Source organism: Capra hircus, chromosome 2, assembly GCF_001704415.2.
Source record: "Capra hircus breed San Clemente chromosome 2, ASM170441v1, whole genome shotgun sequence".
NCBI lineage: Eukaryota > Metazoa > Chordata > Mammalia > Artiodactyla > Bovidae > Capra > Capra hircus.
The window spans coordinates 2,001,941-2,024,072 of record NC_030809.1 but is presented as its reverse complement, the minus strand read 5'-3'; the positions used below and the strand labels follow the sequence as shown (position 1 = coordinate 2,024,072).

Sequence of the window (22,132 nt, the reverse complement as noted above, 5' to 3'; positions counted from 1 at the left end):
CCCGGCGGAGGAGGGAGGCCACCCCGGGCGCTCTTACCTTCCAGGGGAAACCCCGTGCGAGGGTAGTTCTGCCCGGGAGCCGGCCGCACCATCCTGGGTACCGTGCCGGGAAGCGCCGCCATTCTTCGCGCACGCCGGCGGCGGGTCCCGAGTCGGCAAAAATCGCTTCCCGTCCGCTCCCCTTCCCCCTGCCGCGATCTCTTTCTTTCCTCTTCTTCTCCGTCTCTCTTTTTTTTTTAACCTCCTCCCCCTCCCCTCGGCAAACTCTCCCCACCCCCCACCCCCAGCAGCAGCCGCTCGCGTCCAGAAGCTGGGGAGGGCGGGGTGGGGGTGAGGTTGGGGGGCGGAGGTCGGGAGGCTGGGGAAAGAGGGGAGGTGGCGACGAGGAAGTTCAAACAAACAAACACAGCCACCCCGAGGCCTCCTCTGCCCGCCCCGCTCGGCCAGAAGTTGTGCGGGCGGATGCGCGGGGCAGCAGCGGGGGCCGCGGCCCGGAGGCCGAAGGAGGCTGGCGGGGGTGGCGAGGGGATCGCGGCCGGAGTCCGGGCCGCCAGCCTCGGACTGGCGAGGGCCGCGCTCCCGCGCTGCGGGCCAAAGTTTCTGAGCCGAGCGGCTGCGGACTGGATTCCTGTTTCCGTATTTATTTATATATTTATCCTCTCGCTCCCCCGCCCTCTCGCCTGCTCTTCACGCCTTCTTTCTCCGACCACACTCGCTCCTCGCGGACGCGCCAGCTTTCACACTCCCGCCCCCCCCCACCCGAAGATCTGGGGAGGGAAGAAGGAACCTCTCGGGTTGCGGGGGCCGAAGAGGGGGCGACAAGGGGGTGGCGGGGTCGGGCGGAGGCGGGGGGAGGCGAGGGGCGAGCGATCCGCTGGGTAAGTTGCGCAGAAGTGCTGGCTGTAGCGCGCGGGAGGCGGCGGCGGCGGCGAATGGGACGTGATGGGTTCGGACTTTTCTTTTATTCATGAGGAGGGCAGGGGGCCAGGGCGGAAGGCAGCCGAGGACCAATAACGAGAAGAAATCTACGAATTTATTTTTTTCCTCCTCTGTTTTTTAATCCTCGACTCACCTCCCTTTGGGGGGAGCGTCTGAACCGCCCGTTAAAATAGAGGGAGCAGAAGGCGGGGACGTGGTGGGGGTTGGGGGGGGCGAGGGAGAAGGGGAGGGGGCCCCCAGGCCCGGTGTCTTCCCTTGACGGATGGGCCCGGCGGCCGAGCCCCCAGCCCCCAGGTCGCCCACAGCCCGGCTCTGCAGTCCGGCTGCGTGGGAATGCCTGCCTCCCGTCGGTGGTTGCCTCGAATTCTCTCCTCAGCTCTAGCCTCCCAGAGTCGGAGCCCAGCTGGATCTCACGTCTTCCCCCTGGCCTTACTCACACACTCTGACATTTCTGCCATTGGGGTCCACCTGGAATTGGCCTAGGTGACCTGGGGCTGGGGGTATGACTTTCTCTGTGAAACTGCCTCTGAGCCCCGGTCTCCTATTCTTGCCTGGCCTCCTGCAGCTCTGGGAAGCCCAGGAGGATGGCGGGGTCTGGGGCTGGGAAAGCCCTCTGCTCAGTGTTAGGGACACTCTCCCTCTTCCCCTCCCCTCCCGGGCCCCTAGTCCTCACCCATCTCCAGCCAGGATTAAACTCCTGCCCCTGTTCAGCCCACACCCAGAAGCCCTCTCCAGCAGGTACTTCCCTGCCTTGAGGCGGACCCGCAAGACGGTGCCCAGGATCTGGGGGTCCAAAGGGCTGGGACGTGTGGGGGGGGGAGGGTACCCCTCGAGACCCCTAGTTCCAAGGTCCTCTGCTGGTGGGGGGGAAGGAGCCCCAGTTAATCACGGAGTGTGGGAGGGAGGTCCTGCCATTTTGCGCTCTCCCCACCTTTCCCAGGGCCGGACTGACCGGACCCTTCTGCCAGGGGGATGCCGAGTCCTGGGGGCGAAACGCCCTCCCAGCGGGGCAGGACGCCACGACTGCGGGTCTTTTGTCTCCCCCGAGAAAGAGTGTCTCCGGCCCAGCGCTGGAGGCCAGATACAATAAAATAAACCCAGCCCCCAAACTCGCCCCCACCCCCAGCCTGCCCCCTGCCCGCCCTCTCCCGTGCTGGGGTCAGCCCCCTCCAGCCCTGTCCTGGGAGCCTCCTCAGGCTGGCCCCCTCGCCTCCCCCTTGCCTCACCTGTGACCTTTGCCCTTCTAAGCCTGTGACAGTCTCCTTCCTCTCCCCTCTACTCCAGGACTGGGGGCTCCTCCGGCAGGAGGTGAGGTGGGGCGGGTGTGGGGGAGGCCTTCTAGAAATGGGGGCTGCTGAAAAGCTGTTACACTCAGGGCCCCAGAATTGAGGGGGGAAGACCAAGTAGCTTTAAAATTGGAAAGCCCCCGGCTCCCAGTCCCTTTAGGAAACCAAGGGGCCGGGCTACCTGAGTTACAGGGGCCCTGCAAGGCTTTCTGTGACCCTTTCCCCCACTGAATCCGCTTGCCCCCAAGAGAGATGAGAAGGTGACATTTCACGCCGAAATGTGTGAGTCTGGGGACCATGAGTCAGTCCCTTTTCCATCTCATCTGTGTCTGGCCTGCCTTGACCTCCTGAGGCGGCTGCATATATACACACAGGTACACACACAGACATACCTATGCAACACACGCACACGCACACACGCACACACACGCGCACACACACACGCACACACACACGCACACACACGCGCGCGCACACACACGCACACACACTATCCATCTGCTCATGCGTCCATCAGTAACTGCCATCATGGTGAGGAAGCGCTTACGCCTCCAGGCCTCTGCCTGTGTGGGTGGAGAGGGCCGCTGTGTCTGTGTGGACAGCTTCCTGTCCACATCTGAGTGAGTCGGGGGGAAGGGGTGTGTGTGTGTGTGTGTGTGTGTGTGTGTGGGTGTGTGTGTGGGTGTGTGAGTGTAGGTGTGTGTGTGTGTGGGGTGTGTGGGTGTTTGTGGGTATGGAGGGGTGTGTGTGGGGAGTGTGTGTGGGGGGTGTATGTGTGTGTGTGGGTGTGGGTGTGTGGGGTGTGTGGGGTGTGGTGTGTGGTGGGTGTATGTGGGTGTGTGGGTGTGTGGGGGTGTGTGTGGGTGGGTGTGTGTGGGTGTGTGTGGGGGTGTGTGGGTGGGTGTGGTTTATGTCCACATCTGTGTGAGTCGGGGGAAGGGGTGTGTGTGTGGGTGTGTGGGTGTGTGTGTGTGTGGGTGTGGGTGTGTGTGGGTGTGGTTCATGTGCACATCTGCGTGAATCGGGGGGAAGGGGTGTGTGTGTGTGTGGGGGTGGGTGGGTGTGTGTGGGTGTGTGTGGGTGTGTGGGTGTGTGTGGGTGTGGTTCATGTCCACATCTGTGTGTCGGGGGGAAGGTGTGTGTGTGTGTGTGTGTGTGAGGTGTGTGTGTGTGGGTGTGGCTGTGTGTGTGTGGGTGTGTGGGGGTGTGTGTGTGGGATGTGTGTGTGGGTGTGTGTGTGTGGGGGTGTGTGTGTGTGTGGGGTGTGTGTGTGTGTGTGTGTGGGTGTGTGTGTGGTGTGTGTGGGGGTGTGGGGGTGTGTGTGGGTGTATGGGGTGTGTGTGTGTGTGGGTGTGTGTGTGTGGGTGTGTGTGGGTGTGGTTCATGTCCACATCTGTGTGAGTCGGGGGGAAGGGGTGTGTGTGTGTGGGTGGGTGTGTGTGTGTGTGGGTGTGTGAGGTGTGTGTGTGTGTGTGTTGGTGTGTGTGTGTGTGGGGGGTGTCTGCAGTGGGTGTGTGGCTTGCGTGCCCACTCAGTGTGTGCTTCTAAGTGAGGGTCAGTGCCAGCGTTTAGTCTCTGCCGTCTCTTCCTTGTTGTCCGAGCGTAGCTCCCAGCACCCATCAGGAAGGGGTGAGTCGGGATCCGGTCGATCCCCGGGTGAGAGAAGCCCTCCGGAGCGAGCGCGCTGAGCTCCATCCGGTCTCCGCGCACTTGGCCGCGGGCGCGGGCTCGTCTCCGGACCGAGTGGGGCGAGCGCGCAGCCAGTCCTCTCAGTTCAGGGCCCCGACCTGTGGCTGCCAAGGACGTTGGGACCCCAGGCGGCCCACTCGGGGCCATCTAACTCTTGGCCTGGTCCCTGCCTTCCGCTGCTGCAGACGACTCAGCGGGGTGGGTTCAGTCAATCTCGAGGGAGACCCCCCAGCCCGCGCCCCTAAACCCGGGCTGGCGGATCCAACTCTGGGTTTCCGAGGCTGGGGGATCCCGTGGGCTCCCGCCTGGCCGGCGGAGGGGGAGAAAGAGGCGGGTGTCTGTCGGAATGAGCGTGGCCGTTCTTGCCTGTTGGAGACCAATTTCACAAATGATTTTTGCAACAATTAAGAAGTGTGGCGGGGTGAAATGGCGATTTCACATCCAGCAGGGGAAAAGGGGGGTGGTTCACCTGGGCTCCGGGCGGCACCGCTGCACGGGGAGGGAACACTCCCCCTCCTCTTGGCCTGGAAAGTGTTCCGGGGCTGGAGGCAGCCCCTCACCCCAGTCTCTCTCTTTCCGTTTCTTCCCCTCCTCTCCCGCTGTCTGTCTCACACACTTTTCTGCCCCTCTCTGCCCTCCCCACGCCCCCGCAGTCTGTGTCACGGGCTCCTCTGTCTTTCCCCCCAGACCCCTCTCATTTCCCCTCGGCCTTTCTGACTTCTCCCGGGCTATCTCCTCCCCGCCTCTGCCCAGTTTGTCCGCCGCGTCCCCCACCGCCATGGGTCCCCGAAGTATGTGCTGTCCTCCTTGGCTCTCTGAGCCTGAGTCCCTTTGGTTAGATGGGGATCCACAGCGACCTTTGGGAAGACACCTTCCTCTGTTTGGCATCCACCTTAAACTCCAGGCCCGGCCCAGCATGGTGGAGCACCCCACTCCCTGCAGGAACCAGTGTCTCCTAGATGTTCTGAAGGCTTGAACAGTGGGTCTCTACCCCCACCTTGTCTGGTCTAAGAGCTCCTCCTCCTCTTCATTAAGGGCCACAACAGTGCTAAAACAAGGGTTCCCCCACTCCCCCACATTCCCAGATGGAGCCCTCCAACCCCAATTGAAATGGGAAAGACAAAGGCCCAAGGGTTAGGGGCAAGACCCCGGGCTGACTTCAGCTGGGGAAGTTGGTCTTTCTCTGGCTGTGAATTGATGAGACTCGGGAGATCAGTTATGGCCGCCACTGGGGCTCCTTTCCCGGACCCCCAGGGGGCCAGGGGTCTCTCCCCAGCCCAAGGGAGAGGACACTCTTTCAGATCCCTGTGCAATGAGCACTTTTTGAAGGCGATTACCCAATAAATCTTCCTTTAAAGGGTGATAAATCCACCTTGAAAACCAAGAGTTTTGATTTTGGCAGGGCCTTTTGCATTTTCTGAGGCTCCAGCCGAAGACGTCGACCAATGGAATTATTCAGTCTTCAAATGTTTGATAATGAGGGAGGTGGGGGCGGGGAGAGAAATGGAATATCCACGAACAAAGGCCCCTCTGGTGGCAGCTCCGGGCTCTCTCCGGGTTCCGGAGGCCAGAATTCCTCAGGGCCATGTTGGAAGAGGCACCTTTCCCCCTACTCCCCAGCATCTTTTATTATTTTTTTCCTCTTAGGAAGGAACACTCTTCTCAGAGTGACCTTGAAATATTTGCCCAAACCCGAGGAAGAAGAAAAGGAAAACAGGGGTGTTTCTGGGCTTGACATTTTAATTTCCCCGAGAAAAACAGAATAGGATGCCTTGGATTCCAGTTCCCAAGGTAAACAGTGACAACACACTCATAACAAGGCTTCTCCCAGGCCTGCTGCTCCTTCGGCTTCAGGCAGCCTCCTCCTTCCTTCTTCCTGGGGCTCTGTCCTCTTCCTCCTCCCCCTCTTTCTCCTTATTCTCAGGCTGGTCCTGAGAGCCTCCTGAAAACTTGGAAGGAAAGACAGTGAGGTCGAGGCGCCTGGGCCCCTCACTGGCCGGTGGCTTGTCCGCTGGGGCCGCCCCCTCGTCCTGCTCCTCCCCCTCTGGACATCCCTGTCTTGTCCCTGCTTTCCCACTGAGTTTCAGAAGTGCAGCGCTGCCCCATATCTGTACACACCTTCCCTCTGCCCGTGAATCTCTCTTTCCTTGCCGTTTCTGGGGTGGGCAAAGGACCTCCCCAGGAAGAGGAGAGTGTCCCTCCGATCGGGTCCCAGTGGCCTAAGGGGCATGGAGTGGGGTGTTGGTGACTGTGTGTCCGAGTGTGTGCGTGAGGACAAGTGAGCTGAGTGCATGTATGCGAGTGTGTGGGGACGTCTGTATGTGGGCATGTGTGCCTGTGTGTGTGCACACAGATCCGAGGAGGTGGAAGTGGGTGTGCCACAGAAAGCCCTGTGTGCCGGATCCGTGGAGGAGCCTGGGGAGGGCCGTCTCCTCCCGAGCCCCTGGCTGCCTGAACAAAAGACCACGTGTCGGATGAAGATGGACTGGCATCACTGACCGCTTCAGTTCATTTCTCCAAGTTCAACTTGCCTTGAGTCCAGCGTTAACGGGTTGTCTACCGTGCTCAGACAGTTACCTTATCACAGCTGAGCATCTGTGGAACCGGCAAAGCGTTTTCATTAAACAAATCCAAAAGGGGTGGCGGCAGTCTGCTCCAGCCAGCCTAGAGCTTGTGGCTGTGCACACATTCCAGGGAAGCCCACAAGCCCAGTCAAGCTTTCCTTCCAGGCCCCCAGGCTTTGGAGGGCTGGGGTGGGACCGGATTGAGGATACAACCATCAGGCACTGCTGGGTTCCCACTTCGGATGGGCCTGCTGCTAAGGGGAAGCTGGTGGAATTGAGTTCCTCGGGTCCCCAGGGTTTCTCCGTTCTCCTCTTCTAGAGAAGGCCCCTCCTCCGTCATGTGGGGAGGAGTCTTTCTTCTCCTGGAGGCAGGAGCGCTTACTCTGTGTATTTCCTGCCGTCAGCTAAGTTCCTTGGTAGATGTTCAGTAAATACTCATTGGATAAATGGGTGGGGGAATGAATGAATTTGGCACAAACAGGATGTCTGGACTTGAGAAAGGCTGGGAGACCTGGGCTTGAATCTTGTGACGCCAGTGATTTGCAGGGATATTGAACCTTTGGTGTGGCTTCTGTGCGCCAGGGCTTTCTCAGTCTCTTGGAGCGTGAGAAGGGTGACTAGCCACACGTGCAGAGAGAAAGAAGCTCAAGTGGAGCTCGAAGCCTGGCTGACCCGTGCCATCCTGAGCAGCAGTGGTGCGCTGGGTGCAAACACCCAGGCTAGCGTCTGATCTGCAGGCGGCACTCCGCGGGCACTGGCTCCCTTCCTTCCCGCTTCCTCCGTACAGTCGGCCACTGGGTTCCTTTTGCATTTATCTCTGGGGCTGAGCGAGGGCACAGGGTGCTCAAGAAAGGGCTAGCCTGAGTGACCGTGTCACTCTTTGACCCTGAGCGACCGTGTCACTCTTTGACCCTGAGCCCCAGGGTAAGTAACTAGTAGTGTTGAACGGTAGCCCCGTGCCAGGCACCCAGGAAAGCCTGTTTAGTCTGAAAGCCACTCCTGGTGGTAGATACCAGCATCTGTATTGTACAGAGGGGGAAGCTGAGTTTCAGGGAGGTCCAAGGTCAAATTGTTTCCGGAGCTATTTTTCCTGTCTTCCCCGATGGCGTATTGGACGCCTGCCGACCTGGAGGGGCTCATCTGGTGTCATCTCTTTTGCCTTTTCAAACCAGCCGATCCTAAAGGAAATCAACCCTGAATGTTTACTGGAAGGACTGATGCTGGAGTTAAAGCTCCAGTACTTTGGTCACCGGCTGTGAAGAGGTGACTCATTGGAAAAGACCCTGATGCTGGGAAAGATTGAGGGCAGGAGGAGAAGGCGGTGGCAGAGGATGAGATGGCTGGATGGCATCGCTGACTCACTGGACATGAGTTTGGGCAAACTCCAGGGGACAGTGAAGGACAGGGAAGCCTAATGTGCTGCAGCTCGTGGGGTCTCAAACAGTCGGACATGACTTAGCGATTGAACAACAAAGGTCAGACTGAGACCGGTTGCAGGTCGAGGAGCCATCAGGTGGTAGGGAAAGGATTCTAACTTAGTCCTCCTGGACTCCGAAGGCTGCTCTCTGTCTCGATCCCATTTCTTTTCTTGCTGCACCAGTTTCCCCTTTGGTAAACTGGATGATTGCCAGCTCTAAGCACAGAGACTGGTACTTGGGGGGTGCTCAGAGATGCTACTGAAGGAATAAATGAATGAAATTGAAACATCCTAATGACCAGAGGGCATTATGTCCTGTACGAGAGTCCGTGGGGGTGAGGAGGGGTGGGGAGGGGATGGCAGGACCAGACCAGAGCATGCCAGAGCTGGGAGGAGCCTTTGAGAGGACCCTGTCCACGCAATTCTCAGGTTCAGGAGAACAGCCCCCTCCTGGGGGCCCTGGGGAACCCAGAAGATGCTTAGACCAAGGGAGGAGGTGGCCAGTCTCGAGGGGGCATTACTCCGCAGCCCTGGGAGGTGCCGGCCTTCACCTGAATCCACAGAGGGAAGGGAGAGAGCACTGCACATTTGTCTAGGTGAATTAAAAGCACAATCCCCATTTCCCAGAGGGAGCGGTTGGTTCATATTTATACATTTAGTCTTACAGGTGTAAAATAGGTTTCCTTTATGCTTATATAATAATTTTTCATTTGAATTTCAAGGCTTTATTCCCTTCTTTGGATTCAAGTCTTCCACCTGAACCCAATTCTCTCCATAACCATTAATTCCTTCATCATAGAAATGAATTCCATCTAATTCTCTATAGTGGCAGTTAGAGGAGATCAAAAAGGGCCTTTGCACAGGTCCCCCCCGCCCGCCTCTGCCGCCGTGGTCCCAGCTCTCCTGCTCACCCCACCCCCACCAATGCTGGGTTTCAGAAACCAGAGCTTGGAGCAGAAAACCTTATTTCTCTCAGTAAGTGTGCGTGTGCGTGCGTGTGTGTGTGTGCGTGTGTGTGTGTGTGCGTGCGTGTGGCCATGAGTGTGCTATAGAAAATGCTGCTCGGTTTCAGAAAGGCAACAACAGCAGTAATAATAATGATGGCTTTTGATGAACCAGACACCTGCTAGGCACTTCGTAAACATGATACTTTTGAAAGCTCCTATGTTCTCGTGAAGGAGGGATCGATCTCTTCATATTACAGAAAAGGAGATGAAAGTCCAGAAATGTGAAATAAATTGCCCAGGGTCACACTGCTCGGAGGTGGCAATGTTTTAATTTTTTTTTAATTATTAAGTATTTCATGCAGATACAATAGAGTGGGCGCCTATAGACAACTTCCTCATGCTCTCCTCTGCCGAATTATTCCCTTTCTTCTCCTTCAGAAGAAACACAGTCATGAATTTGCTGTTATTTCTGTACACGCTGAAGGAGGCTGAATAATAGCCCCCAAAGATTGCTGTTGTTCAGTCGCTCAGTCGTGTCTGACTCTTTGTGAGCCCACGGACTGCAGCATGCCAGGCTTCCCTGTCCTTCACCAACTCCCGGAGCTTGCTCAAACTCAAGTCCACTGAGTCAGTGATGCCATCCAACCATCTCATCCTCTGTCGTCCCCTTCTCCTCCCGCCTTCAGTCTTTCCCAGCATCAGGGTCTTTTCCAATGAGTCGGCTCTTCACATCAGGTGGCCAAAGTATTGGAGCTCCAGCTTCAGCATCAGTCCTTCCAATAAATATTCAGGGTTGATTTTCTTTAGGATGGACTGGTTTGATCTCCTTGTGGTCCAGGGGATATCAGGTCCTAATTCCTGGAACCTGTAAATGTTACCTTAAAATCAAAAAGGATCTTTGCAGATGAGACTTAGCTAAGGCTCTTGAGATAGGGAGACTATCCTGGATTTTCTAGGAGGGTCCTAAATGCCATACCATGTGTCCTTCGAAGAGAGGGGAAGGAAGAGATTAGACGCAGACGGAGGAGGATGGGTTGCTGTGACTGTGGAGACAGACTGGAGTGATGCGGCCACAAACCGAGGAATGCTGGCAGCCACTGGAAGCCGAAGGAAGAAGGGATGGTTCTCCCACAAAGCTTCCAGGGAGAATGTACTTTATGACACCTTGGTTTCGGCCCAGTGACTGTGTGATCCCCAGAACCGTGAGAGAATAAATTCCTGTTGTCTGTAGAAATCTGTTACCACAATCACGGGAAAGTAGAATATATCCTTTCATCATCTCACAGCCTTTTACATTGAAATACGTGGTCTTCACAGTTATATAATGCCATACGCAGGCTTCATCCTGAAACTTGCTTTTATTTCCCAGCATAATGGTTCTGAAATCCACCCTCACTGGCGCAAGCAGCTGTTAGGTTCTGGTTCGGGGGCTGTGCTGGTTCCTCACTGCTCTTCTCTCGCGGGCTTTTCTCCAGCTGTGGTGAGCGGGGCTGCTCTTCGCTGCAGGGTGTGGGCGTGTTGTGCGGTGGTTTCTCCTGTTGATGAGCACAGGTTCTAGGACCCGAGGGCTCTGGGGTGCGTGGCTTGGCTGCTCTGAGGCACGTGGAATCTTCCCAGACCAGGAATCGAACCCGTGTCTCCTGCCTTGGCAGGTGGATTCTTATCCCCTGCAACACCAAAGAAGTTCCAAATAGTGTTGGTTCAAAGACAGGGAAGTATCTAGTATCCTGGGCAAATACGCTTGGATCTGGAGTGGCCTGATTTTCGCCTCTGTGAAATGTTCTGCTGGGTAGAAGCTGAGATGTCTCTGGCTGCCGTGTTCTGTAAGGGCAGGCCCACACTTGCCCTCCCTGTACCCCCAGGTAGGGGACCCGGATGAACACAGATTTGCCATGTGTTGGGAAGGCTGGGATCGTTGCAGCAGGCAGAAGCTATGGGAACCTGATTTCAAGTGAACTTAAGGATTCCGTGCCTCTGAGACCTCAGAAGAGGCAATGTTCCCAGACATGAAGAGCAAGACACTCAACAGGAACATTCAAGTGGAGACAAGAATGTGTGTGCACATGTGCATGGTGTGTGTATGAGTACGTGTGCACGTGTGTGTGCTAGTGTGAGCTCCTTGAGGTCACAGATACAGTCCGCGTCCCCCACCACCCCGACTGGGACCTAGGAAACAGTGATTATTTGCTGAGCAAATGAATGCATGTGATTGTGAGGGTAGGAACCAGTGGGAGATCTGTCCTGTATGTTTATAGTATGTATGATTAATTCAAGTTGATACACGTTGGTATAAATTGTAAGGTTGTAAGCGCTTCTGTGAAATTCATCTAGGATTTTCACCTCACTTGAACACTTTTACAGTTTATGGAGTTTTCACGCCAAGTCGCTTGAGTCGTCTCCAACTCCGTGCCACCCCATAGACGTCAGCCCACCAGGCTCCTCCGTCCCTGGGATTCTCCAGGCAAGAACACTGGAGTGGGTTGCCACTTCCTTCTCCAATGCATGAAAGTGAAAAGTGAAAGTGAAGCCGCTCAGCCATATCCGACTTGTAGCGACCCCATGGACTGCAGCTCATCAGGCTCCTCCGTCCATGGGATTTTCCAGGCAAGAGTGCTGGAGTGGGTTGCCATTGCTTTCTCCGGGAGTTTTCATGACCATGTTTTAAAAACTTGATTCTCTGCTGAGAACCACTGCCAGCGGGTGAACGGAAGAGGATGGAGCAGCTTCCTGCCCGTCCCAGGCTTCTCAGGAGCTTGAGATCCAAGCCAGATAGCCTCGAATAAGAAAACCAGGGGACTGGCTCAAGACGGCAGAGTAGAAGGGCGTGAGCTCGTCCTCTCTGGCCAGAGAACCAAAGTCGCAGCTGGCTGTCGAGCAACCACCAGCGGGGAGGCACTGGAACCTCTGGCCAGAGAACCAAAATCACAACTGGCTGTTGAGCAACCATCAGCAGGAAGGCACTGGAACCCACCAGAAAAAGAAGAAACCTTGACTCTCTCCTAATGTGGCGTGACATAGAGGCAGACTGTTATTCTCCCGAGATGAAGGAAAGCTGAGATAAAGGCATGAAGCAACGTTCCTGGTGTCATAGAGCAAGCAGGTGGCAAAGTGAAAGTGAAGTGAAACGGAAAGGCGTTCAGTCGTGCCCGACTCTTTGCCACCCTGTGGACTATGCAGTCCGAGGGACTCTCCAGGCCAGAATACTGGAGTGGGTAGCCTTTCCCTTCTCCAGGGGCTCTTTCCAACCCAGGGATGGAACCCAGGACTCCCACATTGCAGGTGGATTCTTTACCAGCTGAGCCACCAGGGACGCCCAAGAATAGTGTAGTGGGTACCCTATTCCTTCTCCAGCAGATCTTCCTGGCCCAGGAATCAACCTGGGGTCTCCTGCACTGCAGGCAGATTCTTTATCAGCGGAGCGATGAGGGAAGCCAGTTTGCAGAATCCAGGTAGGTCCAGGGAGTGGGATTCTGCAAGAGGACCTAGGCCTTCTTTCTTGATGAGCTCTGTTTTCATTTAGGTTTTGGTCCTCAGGAGCTGTGTTTCCTGGGGAAAGTGGCATAACCTTTCTGAACTTTGCTTTCTTCATTTTAAAAATGAGCAGAGAAATACTTAACTTGTGGGGATTGCTGGGGAGAGAAGGTACTCAGCAGGGCTCAGTAAGGGCAGCTCTCCTTGCTTTTCTCAACTGAATGGTGTTTTCCCTCTTTCAGTCCTGGGTTATAACCTACATTCCACCAAAAATTATCAGGGAAATTTAGAGACACAAGCCGCCAAGCCAGTTGGCTAGCATCAACTGCTATCACCAAGGGGCCTGAGTTATCCCTTTTTTGGGGGTCACTGGGGCGTGATGACCTGTGACCTATGCAGCCAGCAGGGGTGGGAGCCCAGGAGATTTGGGGTCATCTAGGACTTCTGGAAAGATCTGAGAGACCACTTTCCAATCCGGGCTTTTTCATTATGTAGGGGGCAGTAAATCAAAGGGACTGCCCCAGGCTGCAAACTTAAAAGGGCCCTAGGCTGACAGAACTGGGCAGGGGAGATGAGGATGGGGAGGAAGCTATGGCCCCCCTGGCTTGTCACCAGATGGATCCGAGGAGAACAAACTAGCACACAAGGTGGGAAAACCCACCAAAAATCAAGCTGAGAAGTAAATGGCAAGCTGAAGAAAATACTTTCAACATCTCTGCTGTTCGCATCTTTGCTATGCAAAGAGCTCCTGCAAATCAACAAGGATGACGAACAACCCCTGGTCAATGGACACGGACAGGCAATTTATTAAAGACATACATGTGAGTTGTTAAGTATTAGTGGCTCAGTCGTGTCTTACTCTTTGCGACCCCATGGACTGTACTGTCCATGGAATTCTCCAGACAAGAAATAATGGAGTGGGTAGCCATTTCCTTCTGTAGGGGATGTTCTGATCCAGGGATCAAACCTGGGTCTCCCACTTTGCAGGCAGATTCTTTCCTGTCTGAGCCATCAATTGCCGGTCTTACCAGATATCCAGTCAGGTCAGTTCAGTTCAGTTGCTCAGTCGTGTCCGACTCTTTGAGATCCCATGGACTACCAGTTACCCAAGAAAAGAAATTAACAAGTTACCATGCTCACCCATCACAGTGGCAGCTATGAGGGGGAAAATGATACTGTCCACTGTTCTTGCCTGGAGAATCCCAGGGACGGGGGAGCCTGGTGGGCTGCCGTCTATGGGGTCGCACAGAATCGGACACGACTGAAGCGACTTAGCAGCAGCAGCAGGGTCACTGAGGGTTCTGGAAGCTGGGACTCTCATATACTGTTTGTGGCAGACTGTACTGGTATCACTTTCTGAAGGGCAACTTGGAAAGCGCGTTTCTAAAGCTTTAGGAATGTTTAGAACCATCCTCTGGCTATCGCTTTATACTTTTAGGAAGTTATCATGCATATGGGCAAAGATGTCAGTGTGTTCATCACATTTTTTTTCCCACAATAAGAAAAACAGGAAAAGAAACTTTGAACAAGAGGATATCGCCAGTATGTTGCAAAACATCCATATAGGGGCATACTCTGGAACCATCACAGGGCCACACGGCAAAATAACATTTGCATAATATTTCTTTCACTCCATGCTGGCAACCACTGTAAATGCTTAGCTCATTTAATACCTACAGCTGTTCGAGAGAGCTGCTAACATTACCATCCCAGCTGGAGGAGCATGAAGCACACCGACATTAACTTTTCTTGGTCTCTCACCTGGTCAGTGGCAGACCTCAGGGTGAACTCAGGTCCCCCAGATGCAAGATCTGTCTTAACTATACTCCCTCTCAGAATTTTTAATAACTTGGCAAGACGTTTATGAAATATTGAGTGAAAAAAGTCACTTCCAAAAAGGCGTGATCCTACATTAAAAAAAAAAAGAAACAAAACTTCTGCATAGAAAAGTAGCCCCGGAGGAATGTTGACCCAGATAATGAGTAAGTGCTGCTAAAGGGTAAGATACTTTTCTTCTTTTTGCCTCCAGGCACTTTCTGCATCTTCTATCGTGAGGATTTTAACTTTGAAAAAGAAAGGTATCCACTTGCAAATTATTATAAATGGGAAGAAACAGACTTTGAGCCCATGTTGCTGTCTTAGCACCTAATTACCCCCCAACCCAATATCAAGGCAAAGAAATGAGACTCGGGTCACTCTTTTTTTTTTAAAAAATAATTTTGTTTATGTATTTCTGGCCGTGCGGGGTCTTTGCTGCTGCGTGGGCGTTCTCTCGGGGCGCAGGCGAGGGCTCCTCTCCGTAGTGGTACGTGGGTGTCTCTTGCTGCAGAGCGCAGGCTGGCAGGCCCTCGGGCTTCAGTAGCTGCGGCTCCCAGGCTCAGCTGCTCTGCACCTGTGGGATCTTCCCAGATCAGGGACTGAACCCCGTGTCTCCTGCATTGGCAGGTGGAGTCTGCTGAGCCTCCGGGGAAGCCCCTCGGGCCACTCTTGATATTCTCCTAGATGAGGCTCCCCTAGACCATTGTGCTGGGTCCCTCCCTTCCGCGTAGGGAGGGGGGAAACACTTGCTTGATTTACCTCCACACAGCACCCAAGGCAGCACCCCAACACCTCTCTCCCCGACACCCACCCACGATATGCCGGCCCCAGACAGCAGGGAGCGGCGCACGTGCAGTTAGGGATGTCGAGGGGGCCAGAACCTCTGTTTGACCTGGAGTCTTGGGCCCGACTGCTGTGTTATTTGGCTCCCAGATAAATAACATATTTCCCCGCCCTGCTCTTTTGTCTGGACTGTCCCAGTAGCTTCAGGAGTGAGAACACTGGCTCTCCAAGCGTGGTTCCCTGGACCCAGCAGCATTAGATCACCGGGGAGCTTGTTAGCAATGCAACGTCTCGGGCTCCATCAGAAGCTCTGGGTGGGTGGGTGGGTGTCTGGGGGGTGGCGGCAGGGATCTGTGTTTTAATAGCCTTCCAGATGATTCATGTAAAGGGCGACGGTCGCTAAGTCAGGGTCCTGGTGCTGGGTTAGAGTATTTGGGGGCGTGAGCGGGGCCATGGTGCCAGTATTGGGGGGCATGTATTTGGGGTGTGAGAGGCATTTCTCATCTTTTTCAGATGCCCCCAAAGTGACTGGCTCTGCTAAACTCGTTTTTGAAATCCTGAAGACAGGCTCTGGGAAATGAGTTAAGTCTCCCCTCCCCTCCTCCTCCGTCCCTCAGAACGCTGCTGACAGCTGATTAATGGGGAATGACTCTCCAAAGATTTCTTTACATATATTAGGTTAGGAAAGGCTTTGAAAACTTTTTGTGGCAATTGTGCCTGCGAAGATTCCCTCCATTGGCTGTCCTCGGGGATGGGGAAGTGTATTCGTCTCCTTGCGATTTAGACAATGACCTTGGTTCTTGAACCTCTCTGGGCAGTGCTGGACTGGGAGCCAAGGGGCCTGGGGCCCACTTGGGCTCCAGCACAGATTCACTGGATGACCTTGGCCAAGTCACTTCCCCTGTGGGCCTCAGTGGACTCCTCAGTTTAATTACAGGGTCTGAGGGTCCCTAGAAGATTGTATCCAGGATTTGGAACCTGAAAATTATTTTTCTGCTCTGAACGTCCAGAGCTGGGTCTGGTTGAGAAGATTCACAGAGCTGTGTTCCTAGATTGATGAGTTCTAGGGAAGAAACGTGGAATTGTGAAGTGAGAATGTATGTGTGTGAGGACTTGCGTGTTTACAGTTGTTCAGTAGCTAAGGTGCGTCTGACTCTTTGTGGCCTCATGGACTACAGCACGCTAGGCTTCCCTGTCTTTCCCTGTCTGCTGGTGTTTGTTCAAACTCATGTCCACTGAGCCAGTGTTGCCATCCAGCCACCTCATCCTCTGTCGTCTCCTTCTCCTGCCCTTAGTCTTTCCCAGCATCAGGGTCTTTTCCAGTCAGTTGGCTCTTTGCATCAGGTGGCCAAAGTATTGGAGCTTCAACTTAAAAAGCATCAGCCCTTTCAGTGAATATTCAGGGTTGATTTCCTTTAGGATGGACTGGTTGGATCTCCTTGCAGTCCAAGGGACTCTCAAGAGTCTTCTCCAACACCACAGTTCAGAAGCATCAATTCTTTGGCGCTCAGTCTTCTTTATGGTCCAGCTCTCACATCCATACATGACTGCTTGAAAAACCTTTGTTGGCAAAGTGATGTCTCTGCTTTTTTAAGTGCTGTCTAGGTTTGTCATAGCTTTTCTTCTGAGGAGCAAGCGTCTTTTAATTTCATGGCTGCAGTGAACGTCTGTGCCCTAAAGCCTGCTGTGGGCTGGAATTCGTAGAAGATGTAGACAGATACAGATAAAAGGAGCTGACTTCAGTTATCTTTATTCCCTGAAAGATACATTAACCAAAAAGTGTTGACTGATCCTGGGTTGGTTGCCGTGAATTGCAAAACGTGGACCATTCAAACATGCTCGCTGGAAAGTCAAACATTTCTTCAAATGCTCATGGACACCAAAGCTTTTGCAGGGAAACTGGGAGTTGACATGAAAGCAGAGCTTCCTTGGAAAGAACTGGGAGTCCGTTAAAAACCCTCCAGAGGCAAATTCTTTATTTTCCCTTCAAGTGCAAAGTAAACCCTAGCGAGCAGCAATGGGAGAGAGCAGTGGAGAGAGCTTCCTGAACACAAAGCCTCCCACTTTGTGTACCAAGGTCTGGATCCCCAAACTTGGGGTGCGAATGGGGGTGGCTGAGTCAGCCACCTCCGGCTGCAAGCCTGGTTCATCCCAGGTATCAGCGGCCTCTGTGCGTGCGTGATGTGTGAGAGGTTGGGAAGCGAACGCCTGCACTTCGTCAGTGGGGCACGTACTCAGGCTGCCAAGTAAAGAGCATCACAGCTTGTCTTTTTCAATCCGGTGATGTCCGCTGACCTATAGCTGCGTCCCAACGTCCACCGGGCCACAGCTAGAGCTCCCTGCTGCCAGTCTCTGCTGAGCAATGGGAGACCCGAGGTACCAACAGTGCTAGACCCAGGGCACTGCTGCCCAGCTCTAAGCCAGAACCTGGGGTCAAGGTTGCCAGTGGCCTTACTGTCTGAACCTACCCAAGGCAGTCAGTATAGAGCCCATTACCCCCGTTTATTAATAGATGGTGTGTGTGCAGTCATGCCGGACTCTGTGACCCCATGGACTGTGGCCTGCCAGGCTCCTCTGTCCATGGGCTCTCCCAGGTAAGAGTACTGGAGGAGATAACCATTTCCTTCTTCAGGGGATCTTCCCTACCCAGGGATTGAACCCGACTCTCTTGCGTCTCCTGTGTTGGCAGGCAGGCTCTCAACCGCTGAGCCAGCTATCCAGATCCCAGCTGTAAATCCCAAGACATAGTGCTAGTAAACTTCCGCACAGCCAGCCCTCTGGGGTTCAGACACCCTGGCTCACCAAGCTGTGTGACCCTGGGTGCCTCTGTTTCTTCATCTCTTTGTCTGTAAAGCGGGGCTGGTACCTAACTGATGAAATGTTAGCCGAGGTGGTGCGTGAGAGGCACTTGGCATAGCCGCTGACATTTAGTAGTTGCATAATCAACGTTTATTATTATTAAAGACTTGTCACACATGTTTACTGAACCAGATGACATTTATTGCCAAGCCACACTGTAGCCAGAGGGACAGCGTGGACACAAACGCAAGGAACAGTTCAAAGTGGCTTTGGCCCTGAGCCTTAGGTCTGTGTTCAAACCCCGACTCTGCCATTTTCCAGCTGTGTGGCTTTCCTCACTGGTAGAGGTCCGTCTGCCCCCAGAAGCTGTCCAGATAGGTGACTGAGTAGGCCGGAGTGGCCTGAAGGCAGGGTTAAAGTCACAGGCAGGACTGGAGCGCTGAGGACTTGCTCATTTTAATCTCACTGAAACAACCTCGTTTATCTCTCTTCAGCATACTTGGGGCATTGGTTCCAGCAGCCCTCATGGGCACTGAAATTGCGGGCGCTCGACTCCCTTATATGAAATGGTACGGCGCAGCAGAATACAGCTCACCCTCTGGATCCGTGGGTTCAGCATCCACGGTGACAGAGTGAGTTTCTTTTTTGCTTATTGATTTGGCCGCAGGGGGTCTTGGTTGCTGTGCTGGGGACCTTTGGCTGTGGTCCATGCTCTATCTAGTTTTGTGGCCCACATTCAGAGTGTATCGGCTCATGTGTGGCCCATGGGATCTTAGTTCCCTGACCAGGAGTTGAACCTGCGTCCCCCACATCGCAAGCACCACTGGGCCACCAGGGAAGCCCCTGTATTTCCCTTCAACGGTGGTGATTCCGATGACTTGCTCAAGGACACACGACCAGCTATGTGATCAAAGTAGGGCTGGAGATCAGGCGCGAGAGAAGGCAGGATGGGAGGTGGAAGGGGAGGACCACCGACGCTCAGGTCGCTCAGGTCAGAGGATGGTGCTGATTCTGGGAAGGAAGTCCATATAGGCGGAGCCAGGGAATGGAGAGGACCGCGCTCTCCTGGAGAGGGGCTGTGTGTCCCCTCGCTGCCCACCGCCCGCCCCCCAGCCCTCAAACACCACAGCCTCCCTAGCACCTGTTTTCTCTGCTGCTCTCTGCCGAGGCAGCAAGTCTGGGAAGTGGCCGGCAGCCTGCGCTGAGTGGCTTCTCCGCCTGTGATCTGAATCCCCCCCGCCGCTGCAGTGACAGGCAGAGAGCAGAGACGAGTTTAGGTTGTTTGCAAGCTGGAAGCCATTTCAAAGGGAAGGCTGGTCCTTGATATTCCCTGAAAATATTTGGAGAAAAAAAATGGTTTTGGATTATAAAAGCAACCCCCGCTCTTTGCGACGTAGGACAAAATAAAGACTGCCCATCACGAAATCATTCGCTGCATTTTTTTCTTTTACGTGTTTGTTTCCAGTATTTTCCCTGTACATACAGTTGCCACCCCACTATGTGCTGTTTTACTCAAATCTATAGGAAAGTATATCTTCATGCTCACAGTTGCTTTTTTATCCAGACAGCATCGTCTTCCTTTGTATGGATACAGTGCGGTTCCATTAGCTGTTCCCAGCTGACACTTCTGTGGTTGCTTTCCCCTTCCCCCAGGAGAACTGAGGCCGTGAAGATGAGCCCCCCAGCACACCTGTTGCATAAACCCTCCCCTCTCGGCCCCAGGGAAGAGCCAAGCCCCTTGCATCACTTTCCCTTCCCTTGGAGAGGGACCAACAGTCACTCTGATGCCAACTGCCTGAGGCCAGGTCCTTCAAAGAGAGGTCTCTCTCTCCTCTATTAATTGGGCAATTTGGAAACCTGGGCTTGAGTGAAAATATTATTTTTCCCCAGTCATTCTCAAATTGCTTATTCACCAAGTTCAGGCAGCCAGTCAAAGTGAGGGAAAAGCAAGCAAAGCCCCAAGCTTGGAACCAGCTGTGCCGCGCTGCACAGACAAAACAGCCCTCTGACTGACTGGCCGCAGCACCTCTCTGACCCGCCGATCCCCGCGTCAGCCGGGCTTCAGCTGCCCCGCGGGCTGGGCTGTTCTTTCTCCCTTCTCCTTCTCTTCCCCCCCTCCTCCTTTGATTCGTTTGTTGAGCAAAGGACATTCCCAAACAGAAAGACGGAGGAGGAGGAAACAGACGCCCACACACACCCCCGCCCGCAGGAGCCACCCCAGTTCCGCTCGCCCTCTTCCTCCCTTCTTTCCTTTCTAAGTCTGTCTTTCTCCTCGTCCTCTGTTTTCCATTCTTTCTTTACATTTAAAACAACTAGGGGAACACACATGCGTGTATATGAACCACGGAAGGGCTTCCCTGGTTGCCAAATGCAGGAGGTGTGGGTTCGATCCCTGGGCCAGGAAGAGCCCCTGGAGATGGAAATGGCAAACCCTTTCAGTATTCTTATCTAGGAAATCCCATGGCACAGGAGCCTGGCGGGCTCCAGTCCACAGGGCTGCAAAAGAGGTGGCCGTGACTTAGTGATTAAGCAGCAACACCATACAAAGCGCGCCGCGTTTAACCATTTTAAACTGCACAGGCCGGCGGCGTTTAGAACACTTACAACACTGCGTAGCCATCACCACTATGTAGCTCTGGAATAGTCTCCCTCCTCCGAAGGAAACCCCACACCCCGTAGCAGCCATCTCTCATTCCTCCCCTGACCCCAGCCCTTGCGTGTGTGCACACTCAGTCGCTCAGCCGTGTCCGACTCTTTGTGACCCCATGGACTGCAGCCCGCCAGGCTCCTCTGTCCATGGGATTCTCCAGGCCAGAAAACTGGAGTGGGTCGCCATGCCCTCCTCCAGGGGATCTTCCCCACCCAGGGATCCAACTCGTGTCTCTTATGTCTCCTGCACTGGCAGACGGGTGCTTTACCACTAGCGCTGCCTGGGAGGCCTGACCCCGGCCCTTAGCAGCCACTGCCTCACTCTCTGTATCTGCAGGGCTGCCTGCTGCAAATGCTTCCTCTCAGTGGAATCACACAGTACGTCTCATTAGCGCCTGGCATCCCTCGCTTAGCAGGACGCTGTCCCAGTTCATCTGTGCTGTAGCGGGAATCGGGACTTCAGTCCTTTTATGGCTGAATAATAGTCCATTGTATGGATACACTTACGTCTGCGGATTTGAGCCTGGTGTTCCCCTCAGGCAGCCTGGTGGCACGGAAGGGAGGGTGGTGGTGGGTGGAGGACTGTGATGACGGGGCTGGCTCATCAGAACTTTGCTCTGTGCCAAGAGGAGAAGCGAGGGGCTTCCGTCAGGCTGGTGCAGGGTCTCCCGACCTGGGCAGCAGTGCCGTGCTGGGCTGAGAGCTCCTCGCTGTGAAGGGCTGCCCGGTGCTGTGGCGTCTGTAGCCGCACCCCCAGCCAGAAACAGCCCCCCACCGCCCACCCCCCTCGGCCGGGATAATCAACAGCGTCTCCAGACAATGCCAAATGCCTTTTGGGGGTGAAACTGCCCTGGTCAGGCACTGATGATCTGGTGAAAGGAAGCCATCCCTGAAGGGGGGTCTTTGGATAAAGGGCTGGACAGTGTGACCAGCAGGGTCTTCAGGATCGAGCCTCAAAGTCCACACGTTTTCCAGCCTGCGCTGCTCCCAGCTGGCTCTGGCGCCTTCCATCGCTGATGCTGATCTCTGGGAGACGCAGTCTGCTCCTCCCATCCTGGGACCATTTCCTTGGTGAAGCACACTTGCCGGCTGCCGGGCTGAGCTCCTCACGTACCCTTCACAGGTTTTATCTCATGGGCTCCTCAGACAACGTCCCTGTGTGTCTTTACCACCCCCCTTTTACAGATGTGGAGACTGAGCTTAGAGAGGATAACCAATGGGACCCTCAGCGGCAGAGGGACATCTGAACCGGGGTGCCTTGGCCCCTGTACTTTTAGCAACTAGAGCAACAGGCCCCAACTGGGGCACGCTTTTGTCCCCCAGAGGGCATTCAGCAATACCTGAAAACACTTGCAGCTGTCACAATGATGGGGGCAGGGATAAGTGAGGGGAAGCCACTCGTGTCTCCTGGGCAGAGGCCAGAGATGCTGTTCAGTGTCTTGCAGCGTACAAGACAGGCTCCTCCAACACAGTGTTGCCAGCCCAGTGGGTCTGTGGCTCTGAGGCTGAGAAGCCCTGCTCTAGATGCTGGCCCAGTGGGAGGAGGGGTGAGCCCGGTGGGATGGGGGCATCCTGGAGGAGGAGAGGAGATGGGGAGGGTGATAATACGATCTGTGGGCAGGTGGGGCTCCCACTCACGGGGTTTGGGGGCCTTCTCTGCACCTTCCCCACCTCCTAAAATGACGACCCAGACCTGGCCTTCCCCATCTCTCAGCCGATGTTTGCGTAGGCATGGCTGAGTACTCTCCGCCCAGGAAAGCCTCTGGAAGT

At 54.6% G+C, this 22,132-nt stretch overlaps 1 protein-coding gene across 2 annotated transcripts in view; it reads right to left on the bottom strand.

Annotated features, from left to right (window-relative positions):
* PAX7 (paired box 7) overlaps positions 1 to 739 on the bottom strand; it is a 109,432-nt gene extending 108,693 nt beyond the window's left edge. For both annotated transcript variants that reach the window (XM_018054740.1, XM_018054746.1), the window contains exon 1: positions 38 to 739. In XM_018054740.1, the coding sequence (XP_017910229.1) occupies positions 38 to 122 (85 nt within the window). In that variant the 5' untranslated portion in view covers positions 123 to 739. The remainder of the gene's footprint in view (positions 1 to 37) is intronic.